Source organism: Protobothrops mucrosquamatus, unplaced genomic scaffold, assembly GCF_001527695.2.
Source record: "Protobothrops mucrosquamatus isolate PMUCROS unplaced genomic scaffold, P.Mucros_1.0 scaffold1676, whole genome shotgun sequence".
NCBI lineage: Eukaryota > Metazoa > Chordata > Lepidosauria > Squamata > Viperidae > Protobothrops > Protobothrops mucrosquamatus.
The window spans coordinates 76,669-96,348 of record NW_015387832.1 but is presented as its reverse complement, the minus strand read 5'-3'; the positions used below and the strand labels follow the sequence as shown (position 1 = coordinate 96,348).

Genomic DNA, 19,680 nt, shown 5'->3' with positions numbered 1-19,680 from the left:
AAAGTAATTTTAATGGGAATACAGCAATCAATATTTGGCTTTTAATTAGGTTTTAGTGGGGTTATTTTGTGTATTTTTGTATGATTTTTTGTATCTTGTATATTGTATTTGTGTTTTTAATATGCTGTGAACCGCCCTGAGTCCTACGGGAGAAGGGCGGTATACAAATTAAATTAACCTAACCTAACCTAACCTAACATGCCTCCAGTCTTTCATCTCCTGTTTAGCTTAAGTACTTGTCTCTTCCCTACAAACCCAGGGTTTTTTTTTTTAAATGAAATCCTAGAAATTATTTTTAATGGTGGAAAATTTCTTCAGAAGATCCTTTCTGGCAAACACTCTCATCCATTAGACTTTGTTACTTTTCTCTCTTCCTTGTGGAACACATCAACTTGTATCCACTCTTAAGTCTAGCATTTCCTAGGTTTGGCTCAAGAACATTCTTTTATCAGCCAATAAAAGCTCCCGCTCTGATCCATTTTTCTCTCTCTTCAAGTACAGCCAGTGAGTCAGAATTTGCAGCATGCATTCACTTTGTGGTTTTCAGGTAGAACACAAAATATGCACAAAATATTGCAAATAAGGACTGCATAGTCAACTCCATCCAACAGCTCTTCTGTTCTTTGCTCGATTCACCGGATTTGTTAATGATCTCCCACACCTGAACTTTACCACAAAACTCTTGCTAACCGTCTTATTTACTTCCTCAGTAAGCTCACTTTCTGAACATTTCCATTTTTTCCTACAGCTTCCTCCTCAAGGGCCGATCATTCTAAGCACCCAGAATAAACAGTGCTTCTCACTACCCCCCCCCCCCCAAAAAATCTCTTAGGTTGCTCCCTACTAAGCACTGTTAATTTTTTCTTCTTCTGGGCAGATAAGTATATTTCAAAATAAAGTTCAGGACCACATTTTAGTTGTTTATTTTTAAACTACCAAAGATCCTCCTTAGAAATAAAAAACATGCAGATGACATGATTGTGACCTTCCTATTTAAAACGCAGATTCTTTAAAAGAAACGCAAGGCTGGCAGAAGGGTTGGCAGAGATGAGGCCCAACACTGAGGATCCCAGGTTTATTGAACAGCACTCCAATTATCCTGAGTTCACACAACACACTAAATCATTAACCACATTTGCAATAGCCAATGAAAATGTTAACAGCTTAATACATTAAATCAGTTTAAACTCCTTCAGATTATCTGTCCTGTTTAGGTGACGGGAAGAGTTTGTCCAAGTGTATGACAGGACGGCAGGTAGTCCTCGACTTACAATAATTCATTTAGGGACTGTTCAAAGTTACAACGGCACTGGAAAAGTGACTTATGACCATTTTTCACACTTACGACCTTCGCAGCATCCCCATGGTCATGTGATCAAAATTCAGGCACTTGACAACTGATATTCATATTTATGACGGTTGCAGTGTCCTGGGGTCATGTGAGCTCCTTTTATGATCTTCTGAGAAGCAAAGTCAACGGAGAAGCCAGATTCACTTAACAACCATGTTATTAATTTAACAACCGTAGTGATTCACTTAACAACTGTGGCAAGAAATGTCGAAAAATGGGACAAAACTCAATTGTCTCACTTAGCAACATAAATTTTGGACTCAACTGTGTCATTAAGTCAAGGACTACCTGTATTTGCAAAAAGCATCTTGCCCTCTTTTTAAGATGTTATGCAGCTCCCTTTCAGTGTCTCATGTAGATGCTACAATAGGCTGCATGCATCCATGAACAGCTAGTAATGCAGCCCCACAAGAACTCCAAAATAAAGTTTGTTATTTACATACATTAACTATATTATATATTTCATACACGGCCCAAGACAATTCCTCTTCACTCAGCGTGGCCCAGGCAAGCCAAAACATTGGACATGCCTATGCTACAACAGACATGGATGTAAGACATAGTTCCTACCTTCTGAAACAAAAGCTGAGATTTCTGCTGATTTCCCATTTTTCCAGGTAGAAAAACCCATTCATTTTGATCACAAAACAAATTTCTGAGAACGTCAGCATTTATTTTTTTAAAGTAGCACACTGTTAGCAGACACTTAGTCAAAAGAGAGCAGGAAGAAACAAAGGATTTGGGCAATATTAGCGGGATTTACAAGAGCAAACCAGTAGCTGAAGATTGCCAGATATGAGACTTCAGAGGTTCTTACCTCCTAGTTCCTTAATTACGCAATCCAGAATAAATTATCTAAAAATATCAGAAAGATGTGTAAAAAATAATACACATGTGCATTTATTTCTAAAATCATAGAGTTAAGTTTCTCTGGGTACATAATCTCCCTTTTTAAGTGCAGAGTATATTTGGCCCTGAGTATTATGTGGATGGGTCTTTTATCTTCAGAAATAACCACAAAGGTAGAACTTGTGCAAGGACAAAATCTTAAATCTCTTTCTCTCTCTCATGCTGTTGTTATAGCAGGAAGCATGCATCGTATGAGTTATGAGACTGCAGCATTGCTGCAAAGTGCCTAACATCACAACTACCCTAGTATCTAACATAGACTGCAAGAGATGAAACTCTTTGTACTATTTTTAAAATACAAGTCATCTGAGGTAGGGTAGTAGCTAACTGGTTAACAGGTAAAGTTTAAATAGCTCCTGAGCAATGGCAAGAGGTTTCCAGTTCATTTTTGACCATGCTTTCCCTTACAAATTGTAGCTGAGGCCAATTATTGTGCAATTTAATTTTTTAGTATAGAATTCCAAGACTCCATAGCTACAGAATTGCTTCAGGGATGAATACAGCAAATAATGGCCCTTTCACACCCAAAGGCTGTGCTGATCTGAGATTTGTGCTAGTCCTATGAGTCACCACCCCATATGGGGGCTTATAGGCTTGGAAGGTGCTATGGAGGAAACATTGCCACGACAGGTGTGCACCATCTCCTCTGGATTTATGGGGCAGCCCATTTCCCACTGGTGGGATCTCCTACCTTATCCTGCCTTCCATTTCTTGGGATTTCCCCCTTTCCCTCTACCCAGCATACCGTGGCGTATTTGCCACCTCATCTCATGCTTCCCAAGAAGAGGCATGGCTGCTCCTCACAAATAATGGCTGACTTTGGTTTCATGGCATGAGAAGAATGAGGGTGCATTGGGAGGAGCTAGCTTGTCAGGCACCAATAGCTAGCTAGAAGGAGCACTGGGAGCCTCCCTAAGACAGAGTCCAGCACCCGGATGCTCCTGTTGAAGATTTGAGGAGCAAGACAGGCGGCTGCACGGAAGTGTCCAAAGAAGCTAGGATTGTTGACTAATCCAGACTCCTTTCTTTTTTACAGAAACTGAGGCTCCCCCACATTCTCTTATTGCTGCTTCCTGGGAAAATCCAGGCAGAGATTCTAGAGAGTGGCAGGAGTGACCGTAGGAATGTCACAGTGAGTATCCTCATCTGCCTGTTGTTTGTGCTGCTGCTGCTGCTGTTTATAGCATGGTACTGGTTGAACCGTGCAACGGAAGGAAGGTACCACCCTCGGCACCTGATGGGAAACCTGGTTTTTTGGTGGCAACAGTTCTGGAGGGAGACACTTTCTGAAGCCTTGGCTGAGGACTACCAGGATGAGAAACAGAGCGATGGGGAGCTTGAGGAAGAGCAGCAACAGCATGTGGAGAATGGAAGAGAAGAAGGAGAAGAGGAGGAGACAGAGGAGGAGGAGGAGGAGAAGCAGCAGCAGCAGCAGCAGCAGCAGCTCCTTCAGGAGGAAGAAGAGAAGCTGACTAAGGAAGCCTATCAAGAGGCAGCAGTGGAGGAGGCCTTGGAAGAAGGTGAAGCATCAAAGGCAGCCCAGAGCAGCGCAGAAATTCTACTGAGTCATCTGCATTCCTTCTCTGGAACAGCATCCTGGGAAGATAGTGGCAAACCACTGAATGTCACTGCTCTCTAGAAATCCCAGGGAGGAGGGAAGGATGGACCTGTCACAAACAAGCTTGTCATGCTTGGTATCAGACCCACATATGGGAAACCCAAGACTGCTGTCACTCTGCTTTGTGTACTGCTTCCACTGGGGAGCAGCACTGTTTGTAAAGTTGCATTTGCTTCTTCTAACCTGTTCCAAAAAGCTTGTTGTCAAACAAAAAAAAAAAAAAAAAGGCATATTCCCTGTAACAATAAAACAGAGAACTGGTGGCTGTATCTCAATAGTTGATTTTGTAAAAAAAAAAAAAACCACTTAGCTCTCTTTGCTTAGTTATTTCTCTCAGCAGCAATTCCGACAGCCAATTAATTTTTCTATGCAGCACAACACTCAATTTTCTGAATATGAGCCAGGTATGTCACTGCGCCAACTGCGAAGATTCATTTGTGGCTAAGGACACCAGTATTTCAGAGAAGATCCAACAGCAGCCCTGGGTGAGCACTTATCTTGCAACAACCACCACTGAGGGAGAAGTGGTCATTTTTGGCAAACGGATGCATGTTGGAAAAAGAAGACAGGAAAAGAAGTTTCCTGGGACCTGAGGCAGCTCCACCCAGAAGAAGCAGTCTGATCCTTCCTTCCACTTTCTCAAAGTTGCTTTGTTTCCTTTACAGGTCCTGAGCCTTCAATTAGAGCAGCCATGATGTAAGCCAGAGATGTGCTTTTTCTTTGACTAGCCTCTCTGCAAAATTCCAAGATGCACTCAGACAAATGTTCCCAGGGTGATAATAAGGCAGAATTCTGCTGCTCACAGCTCCTTTGTGCATCCCAAATTATTCTCTTCCCTCCAGGATTCATTGTAGATTGAACTAAAAGCACCATGGCTGAGTTAGTCCTGACATCAAGGAAGCACCAACATCAGGTATCCCTTTCTCGCTGGGAGTGAAGGTGGCCCTGTGAACTGAAAGGTAAAACGGGACTTCCAGGAGGGCTTGAAGTCCCACAGACACAATCCTGACCACCCACTGCCCCACCCCAGTGCTCCACCTGATGATGCATATCCAGAGATCTCCTTGCTGCCCAGTTATCGTGCCCGTCCTCGGCCTTTCTTCTTTTTGGTGCCTGAAGGTGTTTTGATGGGCAATGGAGCCGTGACTTCCAGTACAGGCCCAGGAGGGGTGGCTGACAGCTCCATTAACTCTACCGTTGTGCTTGGCTTGAAGGGGTCAAAGGGTGAGAACTTCAGTGGGCTGCAAAAACAAGCACAGGTTAGAGAGTTAAGTCATTTAAAGTCTTGCTTGTGGCTCTGGTACCTGGACAGAAGGGCAAACGGTACCCTTAAGAGACAGCATTCCTTTTGGGGAAGCAAGGACTCAGCAGGCACCACCCTCTTCCTGCAGCCAGCCCCTGCATGTCCCGAAGATCTAGCCTTTCTCCCAACTCTCTTTCTCCAGATTTTACCTGACAGGTGTGCGGGGGCTGCTGTTGAGACGCCGTGGAGATCGCAACTTGGGTTGGAAGAAAAACCCTTCTTTGATACTTTCCAGCACAGATGGAGCCACGTAGGTAAATCCCTAGAGGAAGGAACATCTGATCAGAGTCGCTATGGTCGTAATTTCATTTCAGGAACTGGGTTCAGTTATGTTCTTTCTTTCTTTCGATCAACAATGAGGAATTTATGGCCTTCCCAATGTTGCAAACAACTGTTCTCATTAACCCCTACTAATGTGGCCAATAATAGTTGCTGAAAGTTATCGTTCAATAACCTGTTGAATGCCCTAAGTTCCCTATTTAATTTCTACATCAAAAGTTAGAATCACCTGCTGGATTCAGCTTAGGTTCCCTTTGACTCCCCTTGCATGACACATTTAAAAGCTTTAAAATGCTTTTTATTTTTGATCTGCTTGTTTGTTGCAGAGGAGAGGATTACCTTTAAGACTGCAGTTGGCAAGGGTGGTTAAGAAGAGTTAACTCTCAAGCCAGCTGTCTACGGAGATCCTCAGTCATCCAGGTCATGGTTGTCCCAAAGGTGTTTTTTTTTTTTCAAAAGGCAAATGGACTTTGTTTTCCCTGAAGATGTTTTACTTCACATCCAAGAAGCTTCTTCAGTTCTGAACTAGTTGCCTTTTGAAAAAGCACCTTTGGGATCTCAAGCCACCTCTTTAAGAAAGCTTTCTTCCAAGCAGCAAGTGGTTGCTAAGACTTTTTCAAAAAGTTTGGAGTCACCAGTAAATTTTGGCACTGGTCTTATCCACAGCTGGCATGTGGTCCCCAAAGGATAGTCATAGGGAAAGGAGCAACTGGGATGAAAGAGGCTCTCTCCTTTGCTTCATAACAGGAGTGTAAAAATGATTTTGCTACTCTTGTTTCTTCTCACTATAGTTCCAGCTGGTCATTCCTTACCAGAAAAGCCTGATTGGCACTCTCGCTGAGAGAGCTGTCGTCAGGACTATCCACAGGTGTCTGGCGAGTGAAGCGGGTGTCAAACTGGCTGACATCATCTTCCGATTGCTGTGGATGGAAAAAGATGTTCTGGATAGCTCTTCATATTATCATTTAGCCTTTTGGTTATGGGTGAATTCTAGTCCATGTTAGCATCTACACAAATGAAGAGTTTTCTTTTTCCAGAAATTTCGTGGAGAAGTATGCACATGATGTAAAGGAGCTATACCAGTGGTGGCGAACCTATGGCACGCGTGCCAGAGGCGGCACTCAGAGCCTTCTCTGTGGGCACGTGCGCCATTGCCCCAGCAGAGTTCGCCAGAGTAGCGAGCACGTGGTGTTTGGAAGCGACAGGGCAGGAAGTGAGCGAGCACTGGCCCCCGCCGCCCTGGCCCTGGCCATGCTCACCCAGTCTGCCGTGACCACTGCAGCCACGCCCACCCAGTGGCCCATGCCCCCACACCCCACCTGAGGGCACCACAATACTGATGCAGCCCTGGCACCTTGCGATAAATAAGTGGGTTTTGGGTTGCAGTTTGGGCACTCGGTCTCTAAAAGGTTCGCCATCACTGAGCTATACTGTATAACAAGATTAGATATCATACAGTTGTACTTACCAAAGGGGGATAAAAAATTATGTAGTGAAGGTAGAATTAAACAGGTTTAAAGTGAATGAAAATCTGCATGATAGTGTAAAATAGTCAAAGGAGCATGTGAAGTGGGCAGGTATTAGCTTGTTTGGCTTTAGCTTTGTATAATCAATAAATATAGCCACTGCAGTTTACTAGAAGGAAGCAATTCAAATTGAGTAGCTACTCTACTCCATTTCTGCAACTTTGTCATGGATCCATCCCAAGGCTATACTTCAGAAATCTGGCAACAAATTGTCAACTAACAGCAATGCAATCCCAATTTTCACCAAGAAAATGGTGGAAAAGAGCCGAAACAAAACAATATTAGCCCCTGGTACAAAAGGACCAGGCTTAACAATATATGAGAACTAGGCAAATTATACCTTTTTATACCAGAAAACCTCTTTATGTGAAATGAAAATCCAATAAAAGCCTCATCCAATTTAGCAGTCCCTAACAATCTGTCATTATATAAGCTACAAATCAAAATCAAGATTCTGAGAAGGCCTATTATGGTCAAGCACAAGACCATAAAGTAGAGAAAAGGGAATAATAGGAAGAATGAGGACTGAGGTGTGGTGTCTTTACCAAAAATGGCCGGAATGGTGGATCAACTCTCCTGGCCAACAAGTCATCCCAGTTAATGTGTCGGAAGAATGGGTGTTTCTAAAAGAGAAAAATAAAGAACTTAATACTATCTAAAATGCATGAATAATCCTCAAATACATAGTCCTCATATTCCAAATCTCAAATTTCTATAAAATTGTGGTCCTTCTACACTTAAAAGATCCACTGATATTCACTTCTAATATCAAAAAATTTCTCTGTCTCCACCACCACCATAGTTTGCAGCTGAAGAGAGCAATAACTTTCATAGTCTTAAGCGTTTAATTATGGGGTAGAGAAAGAATGATGCAAGGTGCTGATGCCCTGCCTTCTTTTGTAAAGCTTGCTGAGGCGATAGCCCCTTGCTTATAGTAGCCTCTTCAAAATCATCTTCAGATTTAACTTGTTCGTCAAAAGAGAAGAAAGCTGCTCAGAATTCCAAATTCTTGGATATGTCAAGAGAAAACCTGCTCCCCCCCCATCTGCTTTACCTGAACATCTGCAGCATCACCTGGCCCACCCCCAATTCGTTGATTGGGGTTCCTTTTGAGAAACTAGGGAAAGAAAAGAAGCATATTTTAAGAAATACTGCTTCGGATAATGCCAAAAGGAAAATCACTCACTGAGAACTCAGAACTCAAGAGTCAAAAACATTCCATTAGGACGGCCTCACAATAACCTCCATTTCATCCTGATTCAGGATGTTATTCACCACAGAACTGGCTTAACTGGATCTCTTTCCGCACAGAAGTGCTCACCAAGCCCTGTCCTTGTGGTAAAGACCGCATTCCTATTCTGGCAAGAGATTCAAGTCATCAGCACCGCTGCATTCCACTGAGATGGGGATCCCGTCCTCCTTCGTAGCCCACTTTTGAGCATCATTCAGTACAGTCCTCATTTTACCAACTCTAATTGGGACTGGAAACTCCACACTAAGTCACACAGTCATAAAGTGGCACATCACATGATCGCACTTGATTTTAGATATCAGTTCTGGCTGTGGTCCTGAAGCAAATCGGCTGCGGCTATTAAACACAATGTCGCATGATTTCAGCTTCTGACTTCTTACCAATTTTCCCATTGACTTTACTTGTTGGGAGCCAGCTGTGAAGGTCGCAAATGGCAATCACATGACCACCGGAGCTGCACCTGTTTTAAAAGTGTGCCAGTTGCCAAGTGCTCAAATTGCGATCACATGGCTGCAGGGATAGCTGCAACTCTGAGGACTGGTCATACATTTCTTTTTCTCATTGAACAAGCAGTCAGTAGGCGAGGACCACCTGTAATCAAATGTGCTTTGCCACTGGGCTGCTACCTCTTTCTGTTCAGTCGGGGCCAAGTGGAGCAAGTAGGTGAACATAAGCTCAGCAGGACTACTCTAATGCTGTAAAATGGTTCCTTGTTGTGGTGATGAGCGAGAACGGGACCTCCTCCTCATTCTTAGCTGGGGGGGGGGGGTGTAATAAAACAAATAGGTCACTAAAAGGCAAGAGCAGCTAACTATACTTTGATAGGAAAGAAGGAACCAGAAAACCATCCGGGCTTACTCTAAGTCAGGGGTAGTCAACCTTGCCTCTTTTATGACTCGTGGACTTCAACTCCCAGAATTCCTGAGCCAGCATGGCTGGCTCAGGAATTCTGGGAGTTGAAGTCCACGAGTCATAAAAGAGCCAAGGTTGCCTACCCCCTGCTCTAAGTCCAGGAAAAGGTGATCAGCACATTCTGGGCACTTGCCTAACTACCCACGTTTAAGAAAAAGAATGGCAAATCATGCACTGAAAGGTGTGATAGGAAGGAAGCTGCTCAGATACACATGTACTCCGGAGAGCCCTTCTGAACTCCATTCTGTGAAGGGAGGCGTTTACCAATCATGCGTTAAGCTTCTCTTCCCTCTAAAATTCAATATGACGCCCAATACAGATCTTCTCTTTGTAGATGTCAATTCACCAAACATATTCCTAGGAATATATGAATGGAATGCCTTGAGCAGAGTTTTATCAGTCAGCCAACTTAGCTTTGAATGACAAAATCCATACTGATACTGTTAATCTACGGTTTTATTAACGAAACCATCCTTATTACATTTATCATGCTGCTAATTACTGAAACCTTCTTAAACCTGATGCCTTCTGAATACGCTGGACTTTTGATTCTTATCATCCGCAGTCACCATAGCCCCTAACTATGTTGGAAAAATAAACACTGGATTGGGAAGAGGCTTGATAACAACAGTAAAATATCTGGGAGGAGAAGCCAAGTTATTAACGTTATAAGTAAGATTCAAAATTCCAATCAGATTGTAGCCCAATCGTACGAGATATACACAGTCATACCTTCCTGAGCAGATCCCGAGCATCTGAAGTCAAGTAGGGTGGAAACATCAACTTGCCTTTCAGGATTTTGTCAATTGTCTTTTTGCGGTTTTCAGCGGTAAATGGAGGCTGCATTAACACAAAGGGCTTAAGATAAGTGATCCTGAAAACTCAAGGGACAATAGGGAGTAGACTAGGCAGGTGTTGGGGGAGAAAGTAAAAGTAACAACAGGCAGATGAAGGAATTTGGCAGCAAATTCAAACATAAATATAAGTCCCTTAAAAACAAAGTCCAGCCAGTGGGTTTTTGCCCGGACCAAGCAAAAGAGATAGCAAGACAGCAAAATATCAATAGCCCTGTTAATGGTTTAGTTGGCAGATCTAATAATGCTTGTACTGGTTATATTGCCCTTTGTCAGAAACTGTGCAGTGTGCTGATTATGACAATAAGGCATTCTTCCTACTATCCTTTGTCAAAAGCCAGCTGACTTCAACATGAGAATCTCTGCAATAGTTTATCTATTATCCAGTGAGAACAACTGATCTGCAATTCTTCCTTCACTCCCTCCCACCACTGCATCCTCTGCCACTTCCACCCTGCCTCCAAAAGCAGCACAAGCGAGACTTGCCGATCCTGTGAGCATGTCATACATCAGGGTACCAAGGCTCCACCAATCAACAGCCCGATTGTGGCCACTGCGCATCAATATTTCTGGGGCCCTGGAATTTAGGGCAGACAAAGAAATCAGTGCGTAATTATTAAACCAGTCAACCTCAAACTAAGACCAACCCAGAACAGGTATCCTAAAGGTGCTCATGAGCCGTCATCACCTACATGTATTCTATAGTGCCACAAAAGGTGTGGGTGACAGCACCATCATGGATGGATTCCTTGCAAAGCCCAAAATCCGTCAGTTTAATGTGCCCTGCAGAAGTAATTGGAAAGTCAAAGTCCTGTTAGAGCCCTGGCTGGGATCACAGCGTAGTACAGATGACATTCTGCATCCTCCCTCCCCTCCCCTCCCTTTGTAAACAAAGATGCTTTCCCTACCGTGGCTATTTAGCATTATGTTCTCTGGCTTAAGATCCCGGTAAATGATGCCGTTAAAGTGGAGATGGCCAAGAGCCAGGGTGATCTCGCTCAGATAGAAACTGGCAGAACACAAAAGGGATCTAATCAACAACATAACCCCAAGCAATCCATATAGCTCAGAAGATGCTTCCTCATTTATCTGTGAGGGGGTCAATAACTCTTAATGAAAGCTGGTGGTGAGAGTCTGATTTCACTGAAATGATTCTAGGAGAAAGGGCCATCTGCAACTTTAATCCATTTATAGAAATCAGGAACTCAGCTGATAGAAAAGGACCTTGAGATGAAACTTTGCACTTTCAAGCTCAGTTGAAAATAACTACCTTCTGCTTGGGAAAACAGGAAGGATCAAATGGCATCTGGTATTTTAAACAACAGAGACTCACAATCCTAAAATCTTCTCTGAACATATTCTGCATATTCAAGGAGATGGTTTTGCAGGAATTCATTATTTTAAGATTATCTGTACTTTATTTCCACTTATCTTCCCACTTCTAGCTCCAATTAAAGGAGGAGGGCATTTACAGAAGAATCAGTAGGAGGACACAAACTGCCACAAGCAATTATGAGACTTGGCAATCCGAGAAGGGAGGTGGAAATGTGTCCATATATTTAAATACAATGACCTTCTTTCATTAGTCAACTCTCCCCACCTTCCCCACTTGCCACTTGGGCACTGCTTTGGCATGTGTTTTACATATCTGAAAACAACAGTTTGTACATTTCAAAATGCAGCAGAAATTATCTACATATCTACATTTATTTGATATAATCTCCCTACCCAGAGCCACTTATAGCCAGGAATAGCAAGGAAGAGTTGAGTCTCCTCAGCATACCGATGATACCTTTCCATGAACTAACAGATGGCCTCTCCTTGTGGTTATGTATATATGCTGACTAACAAGATCCAGTTTTGTGGAACCTATCTTGGAGCAACATCCCACATGTTGACCGAAACCATCCACTAGGTCAGGGGTAGGCAACCTCGGCTCTTGTATAACTCATGGACTTCAACTCCCAGAATTCCCGAGTCAGCCATGGAGTTGAACTCCATAAGTCATAAAAGAGCCGAGGTTGCCTATCCTTGCTGGTAGCAGCAAACCCATCACACCCTTAAGGACGAGAGGTGTAATAAGACCAGGATGTTGTCATGAAGACCATCCACTAAAGCAGTGGTTCTCAACCTGTGTGTCGGGACCCCATTTGGGGTCGATCAACCATTTCACGGGGGTCGCCAAGCAAGGCTGTCCGCCATTTTTTTTGTCCGCCATTTTTTTTGTCTGCCATTTTTTTCCCCTTTTCCGGCGGGTGCCTTACCTCCCTTGGGCTGGGCCAGCTGGTGGTCGGCCTGCTCCGTCTCTGCCACTTGCCAGCTACGCCTCGGCCGGTGCAGGGGGCGGAACCACGCATGCGCGGCGCTCCCGGGCAGGGAAAGTCCTCGACTTACAACCGGTTTAGTCCTCGACTTACGACCGGTTTAGTCCTCGACTTACGACCGGTTGGGGTCGCGGCATTAAAAAGGTTGAGAACCCCTGCACTAAAGCATCAATGTGGTTTACATCCCATATCTGGGCCTGAAGTCTGACTTCAAGGGATCCAGATAATCCACTTGTAGCTGATTTGCCAATACCACTCCACAATGTTTTCCAAAAATGGAGACTCCATAAACATTACCCAATACAGCTGGATCAAGAGATAGTCTCTTAAAGGGTGCACCATCACATTGCTATGGCAGATGGCACTGCACCCTCTTTTAGAAAAGCATTAACTACTTCTCACATCCAGATACATACACCCCCCCCCCCATCAGGCCACCTGAAGAGACCAGGTGGCAGAACTCTGCCTAAAAAGCACTAGAGCCACTACTTCTGGTTATAGGAGCTCACAGGGATTCAGAAAATATCACTAGATATCACCACTGCTATGTTCAATAGCACCCAGATCTAGCCAAATAAAATTGACTTTATCCGCAAAGTATCCTGCGAAAAATGATCTGAAATGGCCTATGCCTCTGTTCCCATTCCTAGCTAAGGGGAACTGAATCACTCTGAATCGTGGATGTTTCAGAATGACTGCAAGGTACAGAGAGATTTACTCTCCTCTGCTCTAAGATTTCCAGTTGCCTCTATTGTCACCTTACTTCTGACCATGGTAAGAAAGAGGAGACAAAGCCTATGCATGGTGAACACCAGTCTTCATGGCTATTCCAGTTCAGGCTTAGATATCATTTTCACTAACCAGGCTGTGTCCTCCAGGAAGATGCCTTCCCGCTCCAGCTGCATGAAGAGTTCCCCTCCTGTGAAACATAGCACAAAAAGATACCATCAGTCTTCTCCAGCATTGTCTGACCCAACCTCTAAAATCTACACAGAAGAAGAGTCAGGTCCCAAGTTTCTGGCCAAATCCACTGCAATTGTTTCCTTTCCACGGAGCTTCTTTCCATACCACTGAGACATTCCAGGATGAGGTAGAGCTTGCCACCAGTCTGGAAAGCATAGATGAGGTCTACTATGAATGGGTGTTTGATGGCCTCCAGAATATTTCTCTCAGCCTTTGTGTGTGCTGTGTCCTTGGCATTACAGGCAATCTTGGCCTGCAGGAGATATTCAGAGAGAATTATGGTCTCACAAAGATATTTAACAAGGCACACAGAGCATTAGATGGATAGATACTTACTTTCTTTAACACCTTCATGGCAAAGATTTTTCCAGAATTTGTGCCTTGTACCTTCCGGACCTGGAACACCTAAAACACAAAATGGAAGCCGTAAGCAAAATCTTCAAGTCAGCAATAGAGCTACCAGCAGAGAAAAGACTGCAGAGGAAACAAAACTGTCTTCTATATTAGGGAAATCAGATATCAATAACTCAAACACTGTTTTTCCATACTCCTTAACATTAATCTCCTGTGCACTTAGCCTCTCTTTTAAAAAAAACCCACCTAAGAACAAACAAGACCATTTAAACAGTATGGGGTGAAGGCAATCCAGAATACTATTCTCACACTCCTGATTAAAGAGCTTTAATATCTCTGCCTTCTGATTAATTAAAGTCTTTTAAGGATGTTTTTATCAGCTCTCCACTGACAGTCAACATGCTTTCTTACAATGCAGTATCCTAGCTTACTGCTCCCAAGGAGACAAACCAGTCCAAACTGCACCATTTCAGACACTGGACAGGCAGTCCCAAGACGAATGCTCCTTCATACAGAAACATGCATATGCACAAATATACATAATTCCTAAGATTCTTAGCCAATGCAGCTATTTTGCTCCTCCTCTACTAGAAATTATATTTTTCTCCTAGTTGGTTGAGGGCTAAACCCTCTGCCTGCAGACTCACTCTTTAGGAATTGCTCACCTTGCCATAACCACCCTTTCCCAAAACACGCAGTAGCTCGAAGCAGTGGGGCCCAATGCATTCTGGGCCATTGTTGACACTGCTTTCAGAGATTTCAATTTCCTCATAATAACCTGGCACAAAACTGTGGAGAGAAGAAAGAAATCTTATATCACTCTGCCTCCCCCAAAAATATTAACACATAAATGAAGGGCAACACAAAGATGTGAGGCTTTCCAGAAATGAGGAGGGTCCAATTTTTGAAAATAAAAAGAAGAGAAGATGAAGAGTTGGCAGCACAATGGCACTATGTATTTTATGAAAGCACAAGTCTGAACCTTAGGATAAATTAAAATTCAAAGAAAGGAAAATTCTCTATATTGGGGGTCCCCAACCCCCGGTCTATGGACCGGTACCAGGTCACGGCATGTCAGCAACTGGTTCGCACAAATAAGCAAAGCCCCATCCACGGGATGCAGGCAGCACACAAAAACATGCCCCCTCCAGTCCGCGGAAAAAGCTCTCTCCATGTAACCGGTCCCTGATGCCCAAAAGGTTGGGGACCTCTGCTCTATGTCTCCTGCAGCCATTAGCACCCCATGAAGAGTTTCTTCAGAAAGCCAAAGACCCCATAATGTGATATGGATGTGCATAGTACTGGGAGATACTGATATGGAAAACAACTTTCCTTCAATTAATTTAAATTAAGATCAAAGCCAAAAAGAAAAAAGGAAAATTCATTATAGCAATGTGATATTCTAGAATTCTCCAGATAGCTTTGTGCTAAATGTGACATTCCCATGGGGAATTATTGTCATTAGTATGTATACCAAATGGATGTTCTGTTAGTCCAAAAGTGCCAAGCAAATGATGCTTGTTTTGTTCAACATACAGAGCTATAAATGAACAGATAAAATATGAAAATGTTAATTGAAGAAAGTAATGGAGAATTGTATTAATTCAGAGGTCCACTACACTGATTAGAGGCACATTAAAGCAGGGGTCTTCAAACTTTGCCCTTTTATGACTTGTGGACTTCAACTCCCAGAATTCCTCAGCCAGGCACGCTGGTTGAGGAATTCTGAGAATTGAAGTCCACAAGTCATAAAAGGGCAAAGTTTGAAGACCCCTGCATTAAAGTAATTATTTTTCTTTAACACACAGCACTTCCCTTTGTACACATTAAAGAGCATCAGAATCTATGCTACCCATTTCAACCCTCTGCCACAGTTCAGTCCAGGAGCAACTTCAGAGAGATTTTAATTTTATTTATTTCACTATTATATTTATATCCTGCTTTTGTCTATACAAGTGAAGGCAGAATACATAGTGTTCCTGCTTCTTGTTTTTCTTAGTACAACTACCCTGTGAGGTGGTTTGGGTTGAAAGGGTGACTGACTGGAAGCAACTCAGTTAGTTTTCATGCCTAAAGGAGGAGTAGAACTCAACTCTCCCAGTTTCTGTAATCACACCCCAAAATGGCTTTCTGAGTGCTTAAGAGGAAACTGGATGCCTCAATTTGCATGAGAGTGTTTTTCATTAAGAATAAGCCATCTTTGCATACATTCACCATTTTATAACAGTCCTATAACAGACTGGCTTTCCACGGACTGTGATTAACATTCTGTTCTCTATCTTACAATGGTGATGGTGATTGGTTCATATGCCAAAAGGACAAATGCACAATAAAGACAGCTTCTAGGAATAGCATTTGTTGAAACAGCTAGAAATCCACTGTAAATGCAAAATCCTTATGCCATCATCACCATGCTGTGATCTGAGCTTCTCCCACAGCCTCTGAACTAGACTGATAGTTTTAGGAAATAAATGCTGCATTAGAGGGGTCTTAGTCTCTGAGTCAGCATGGCAGTTATGACGCTGTGATTTGTTCTGATAATTTTCAATCAGGGAAGCAAAGGAACAGACTTTATTGTTATCATCAGGAATTTAACTGGGGCAATTTGTAGCGAAACAAGGACATTTCATGTCCCCTTGAAATGTTTCCATCTCCTCTCTCAAAACGCTGACCTGTCATTTTGCTTATGCAGCACCTAGAAATCTCATCACATGTTATGTTGACACAATTTGCATTTTGCAGTCTTTCCCTAGTGGATTCCCTCCGATCAAGGACCGGTCCCATTGTCTCCATCCCTACAGTATTCTGTATGGGGATGATGGGAATTGTTGCTCTGCTCCCATGGTGAGCAAGTTAGAAGAAGCCATTTTAAAAGAATGGAAGAAGTAGCTGCTGACACCACACCGAGCAGGGAGAAAGGATAATTTCGCCCTTTTTTGCCAGCCTATTTTTCAACGGTGTGTGAATGCATACATCACCAAAGAGCCTAAGAAACCCAGGAGAATTCCGCCCAAAGGCAGACTGGAATGACGTCAAGGAGGAAAACAACCCAGAGCTGGCAATGTACTTACTCTGAGCTACTGATACGAAAATCGGGGTCCACTTCCTAAAAGAGACAAGCGGGGTGGAGGGAGATAACAGAGCAGATGATCAGCAGCAACAGCAACACAGGGGAAATCGAGGTCTGCCCACACCAACCCTGTCCTACTTGGGACTAACCCCCATTGAAGTCATTAGGAACTGTGCGCTGGGCTCTTGCGCCCTGATTCCTTTTCCCTTCTCCTCTGGCTGGACCCACCCCTTTTCCTCTATCATCTTCCATCCCGCCTCACCAAGGCCCCCAGTTCAGGCTCCTCCCCGTCGCTCCCTTCCTCCGTTTCCAGGTCGATGTCGAAGACGCCGGCCATATCGGGGGCTCCCCAAGTACCCCGTGGACTTCCGGGCCACGCCCCTTTGCTTTTCGTCACCCCCTTTCCCCCGCCCAGCGATGCAACTGCTGTCGTCACGCGTCGGGCGCGACCGTCGTTTTGGCGCAGCGAGCGAGAGTTAGAAGGCGGTGTGATTGAGCTCACGGGCGACCTCTAGCGGCCTGCCTGAGAGGAGAGGAGAGCAGAAAACAAGAGTGGCCTTGCGGGTAAATGATGCTTACTTAGGTGGAGTGTCATATTAGCGTGGAACAGGTTGACCGGGATGAGCCTTCGCTGCAAACGGAGAGACAGGATTGTATATACAAGAGTCAGTTGGTTCAGCTGGGTGGTGTAGAAATGAATAATGAATTAGTAAATTAATGAAATAATTGTGTGTGCATGTGTATGTATATATATATTCATTAACTCATTTCTATAGCCATCCAACTGAACCAACCAACGGTGTTTTGTGTGTGTGTGTATACTATCCCATATAGTTGGCAACAGCTATCAGAGTAAAATCCACAGGGACTCCTTTACCTTTTATACATATGTGAAATATATGTAGGCAGAAGATAAAAGGACATCTAGTTGACACCAATACCATCCACTCTGTCTCCCTTAAAGTACCCTTCTTTCCATCACTTCCTTCCCTGCCTTTAGATCTCTAAATTTTTCATTTCCCTGCGAGTTTCATCAATTCCATCCAGACATGACTTCCTTTTCCTCTAGAGCAGTATTTTTTCAAATGTGGCAACTTTAGGATGTGTGGATTTTAACACCCAGAATTCTTCAGCCACATCTTAAAAGTTGAAAAACTGCTGTAGACCCATTCACTCTTTTTTCATATGTTTGTTCTGCAAGTTGGCCCTTATTCACACTGTATATCCAAGCAATCTCAAAGTACTTTTCTACTAGTCACTGACTTTGGTATTCAATCCACATTCACTCATGATTCTTTTTCTTCTTGCTTTATTGTGCACACTTCAACAAACCATTCCCCTGTGTTTTATGCTTCTTCTGACACCCAGTTCTCACTTCCATACACAAAATACAGGCAGGAGAATGTACACTTACACAGCCATTTTATGCACAGCCATTTTCACCTTTCATCCAATACTCATTCCTTGCAAGAAAACTACTATCTGAGCATTTCTAACAAGGTCACAGATTCATCTATTTGCTCTCCTTGTTTATGTTTCTATATAACATGCAGCATAATTCTGCCCAGTATTATTTTTATAGATTTATTACTTAGTCGTTAGACTGCTATCCTGCCAGGAGTTGATGACAATGCACACTAAATGTATAGCTTTCGTTTATTTCTCTCACAGCAGTTTGTTAGAAGACTTATTGGCCCAAGTTACTGGATGAAGTTCTGTGGCTGAAGACTCTCTTGAGCCTGCATCTTCCCAGCCTTAGTAATAATACTTGGCTATATTGAAGAATGTTAACAATTTTTCTTTTTATGGTGGTAGTATTTTTATGACACCATTAAAGACAGATTTGTCCCAGATGTAGATATCAAGTTGAAGACAATATGATACAATGGTTGTATTAGGTGTCTCCCAAAGCCACGTGTCCTGGAGGTTACAGTCCCTACACATCAGAAGGTGCTATTTTGGGGAAATAGCATAAACTGAAGGAATACAAATGGTGACCTCTTTGAACAGGATGTTTAAAACATGTTCAGCTACAAATGAGGAACCAAAGCAATTTATATATTTGCATGTAGCTGTTGATTTATATAAATGCTTGGCAATTGAGAGAGAAGGAACTGTATATAAACCTCCATTCTAGTACTGTAGTCCCTTTTCACTTTTGACTCTGTAGTTAGTTATCAAATACATGAAATATGTTGATTTTCTATGTGGGTACTGAGTTTTGAATTCTAAATGTTTCCAAATATGTTAGGATGTTCTTTATGAAATATTCAAGGATATGTTGGTGATGTTTAAAACATCATCTATCTGCCTCTTACCGAACTTGCTAGATAAGTGTAGGATTTCTAGATTTGTTTCTGGTATCAGCAAATACAGATAGTCTTCAACTTATAATCATTCATTTAGTGACTATTCGAATTTACAACAGCTCTGAAAAAAAGGACTTATCACCATTTTTTATACTTATGAACCCTTGCAGCATCCCCATGGTCATGTGATCAAAATTTGGATGCTTGACAACTGGTATGTATTTATGACGGTTGCAGTATTCTGGGATCATGTGATCACCTTTTATAACCTTCTGACAAGCAAAGTCAATGAGGAAGCCAGATTCAGTTAACAACTGTGTTACTAACTTAACAATTACAGTGATTCACTTAACAATTATGACAAGAAAGGCTGTAAAATGGGACATAATTCTCTTAATAACTGTCTCGCTTAGCAACAGAGATTTTGAGTTCAGTTGTGGTCGTAAGTCAAGGACTACCTTTACCATTGTCTGCTAAGAACCACTCATGAAATAACTCCAGTTGACTCCATAATAAGTATTGAGAATCCTTTGTGATTAGGGCATGATGATAGATGATAGACAGACAGACAAATAGATAGATTGACAATAATAGTCTTGTCCTGAATACCCATTATAGGAATCTTTACCCTGTGAAGATCTATTTATTCAGTGTCC

General features: G+C 42.8%; 2 protein-coding genes across 2 annotated transcripts; one reads left to right on the top strand and one right to left on the bottom strand.

The window, feature by feature from the left end:
• Nucleotides 1-3,272: 3,272 nt before the first annotated feature.
• PTPRCAP (protein tyrosine phosphatase receptor type C associated protein) lies at nt 3,273-4,168 on the top strand (the record flags this gene model as incomplete). Its single annotated transcript, XM_029285433.1, has 1 exon — nt 3,273-4,168. A coding segment is annotated over one exon (627 nt), but the record flags the coding sequence as incomplete, so codon positions are not given.
• A 339-nt stretch (nt 4,169-4,507) lies between these two features.
• Nucleotides 4,508-17,083, bottom strand: RPS6KB2 (ribosomal protein S6 kinase B2). Its single transcript, XM_015822788.1, has 15 exons — nt 16,978-17,083; nt 16,717-16,751; nt 14,311-14,434; nt 13,628-13,696; nt 13,397-13,544; nt 13,190-13,247; nt 10,913-11,013; nt 10,697-10,787; nt 10,491-10,581; nt 9,883-9,990; nt 8,041-8,103; nt 7,532-7,609; nt 6,273-6,380; nt 5,331-5,443; nt 4,508-5,119 (listed from the first exon to the last, which is right to left on the bottom strand). The coding sequence occupies exons 1-15, from the start codon at nt 17,050-17,052 to the stop codon at nt 4,954-4,956; spliced, it is 1,428 nt and encodes a 475-aa protein (XP_015678274.1). The 5' UTR covers nt 17,053-17,083; the 3' UTR covers nt 4,508-4,953.
• Nucleotides 17,084-19,680: the final 2,597 nt, after the last annotated feature.

Bases quoted from the DNA above. Each gene is read 5' to 3' on its own strand.
- RPS6KB2 (XM_015822788.1), bottom strand. From the start codon at position 17,052: ATGGCCGGCGTCTTCGACATCGACCTGGAAACGGAGGAAGGGAGCGAC. The intron at 13,697-14,310 runs GTGAGCAATTCC...TTTGTGTTTTAG, and splicing joins GAAAGGGTGGTTATGGCAAG to GTGTTCCAGGTCCGGAAGGT. The intron at 6,381-7,531 runs GTAAAGACACCA...TTCCATCCACAG, and splicing joins CACCATTCCGGCCATTTTTG to CAATCGGAAGATGATGTCAG.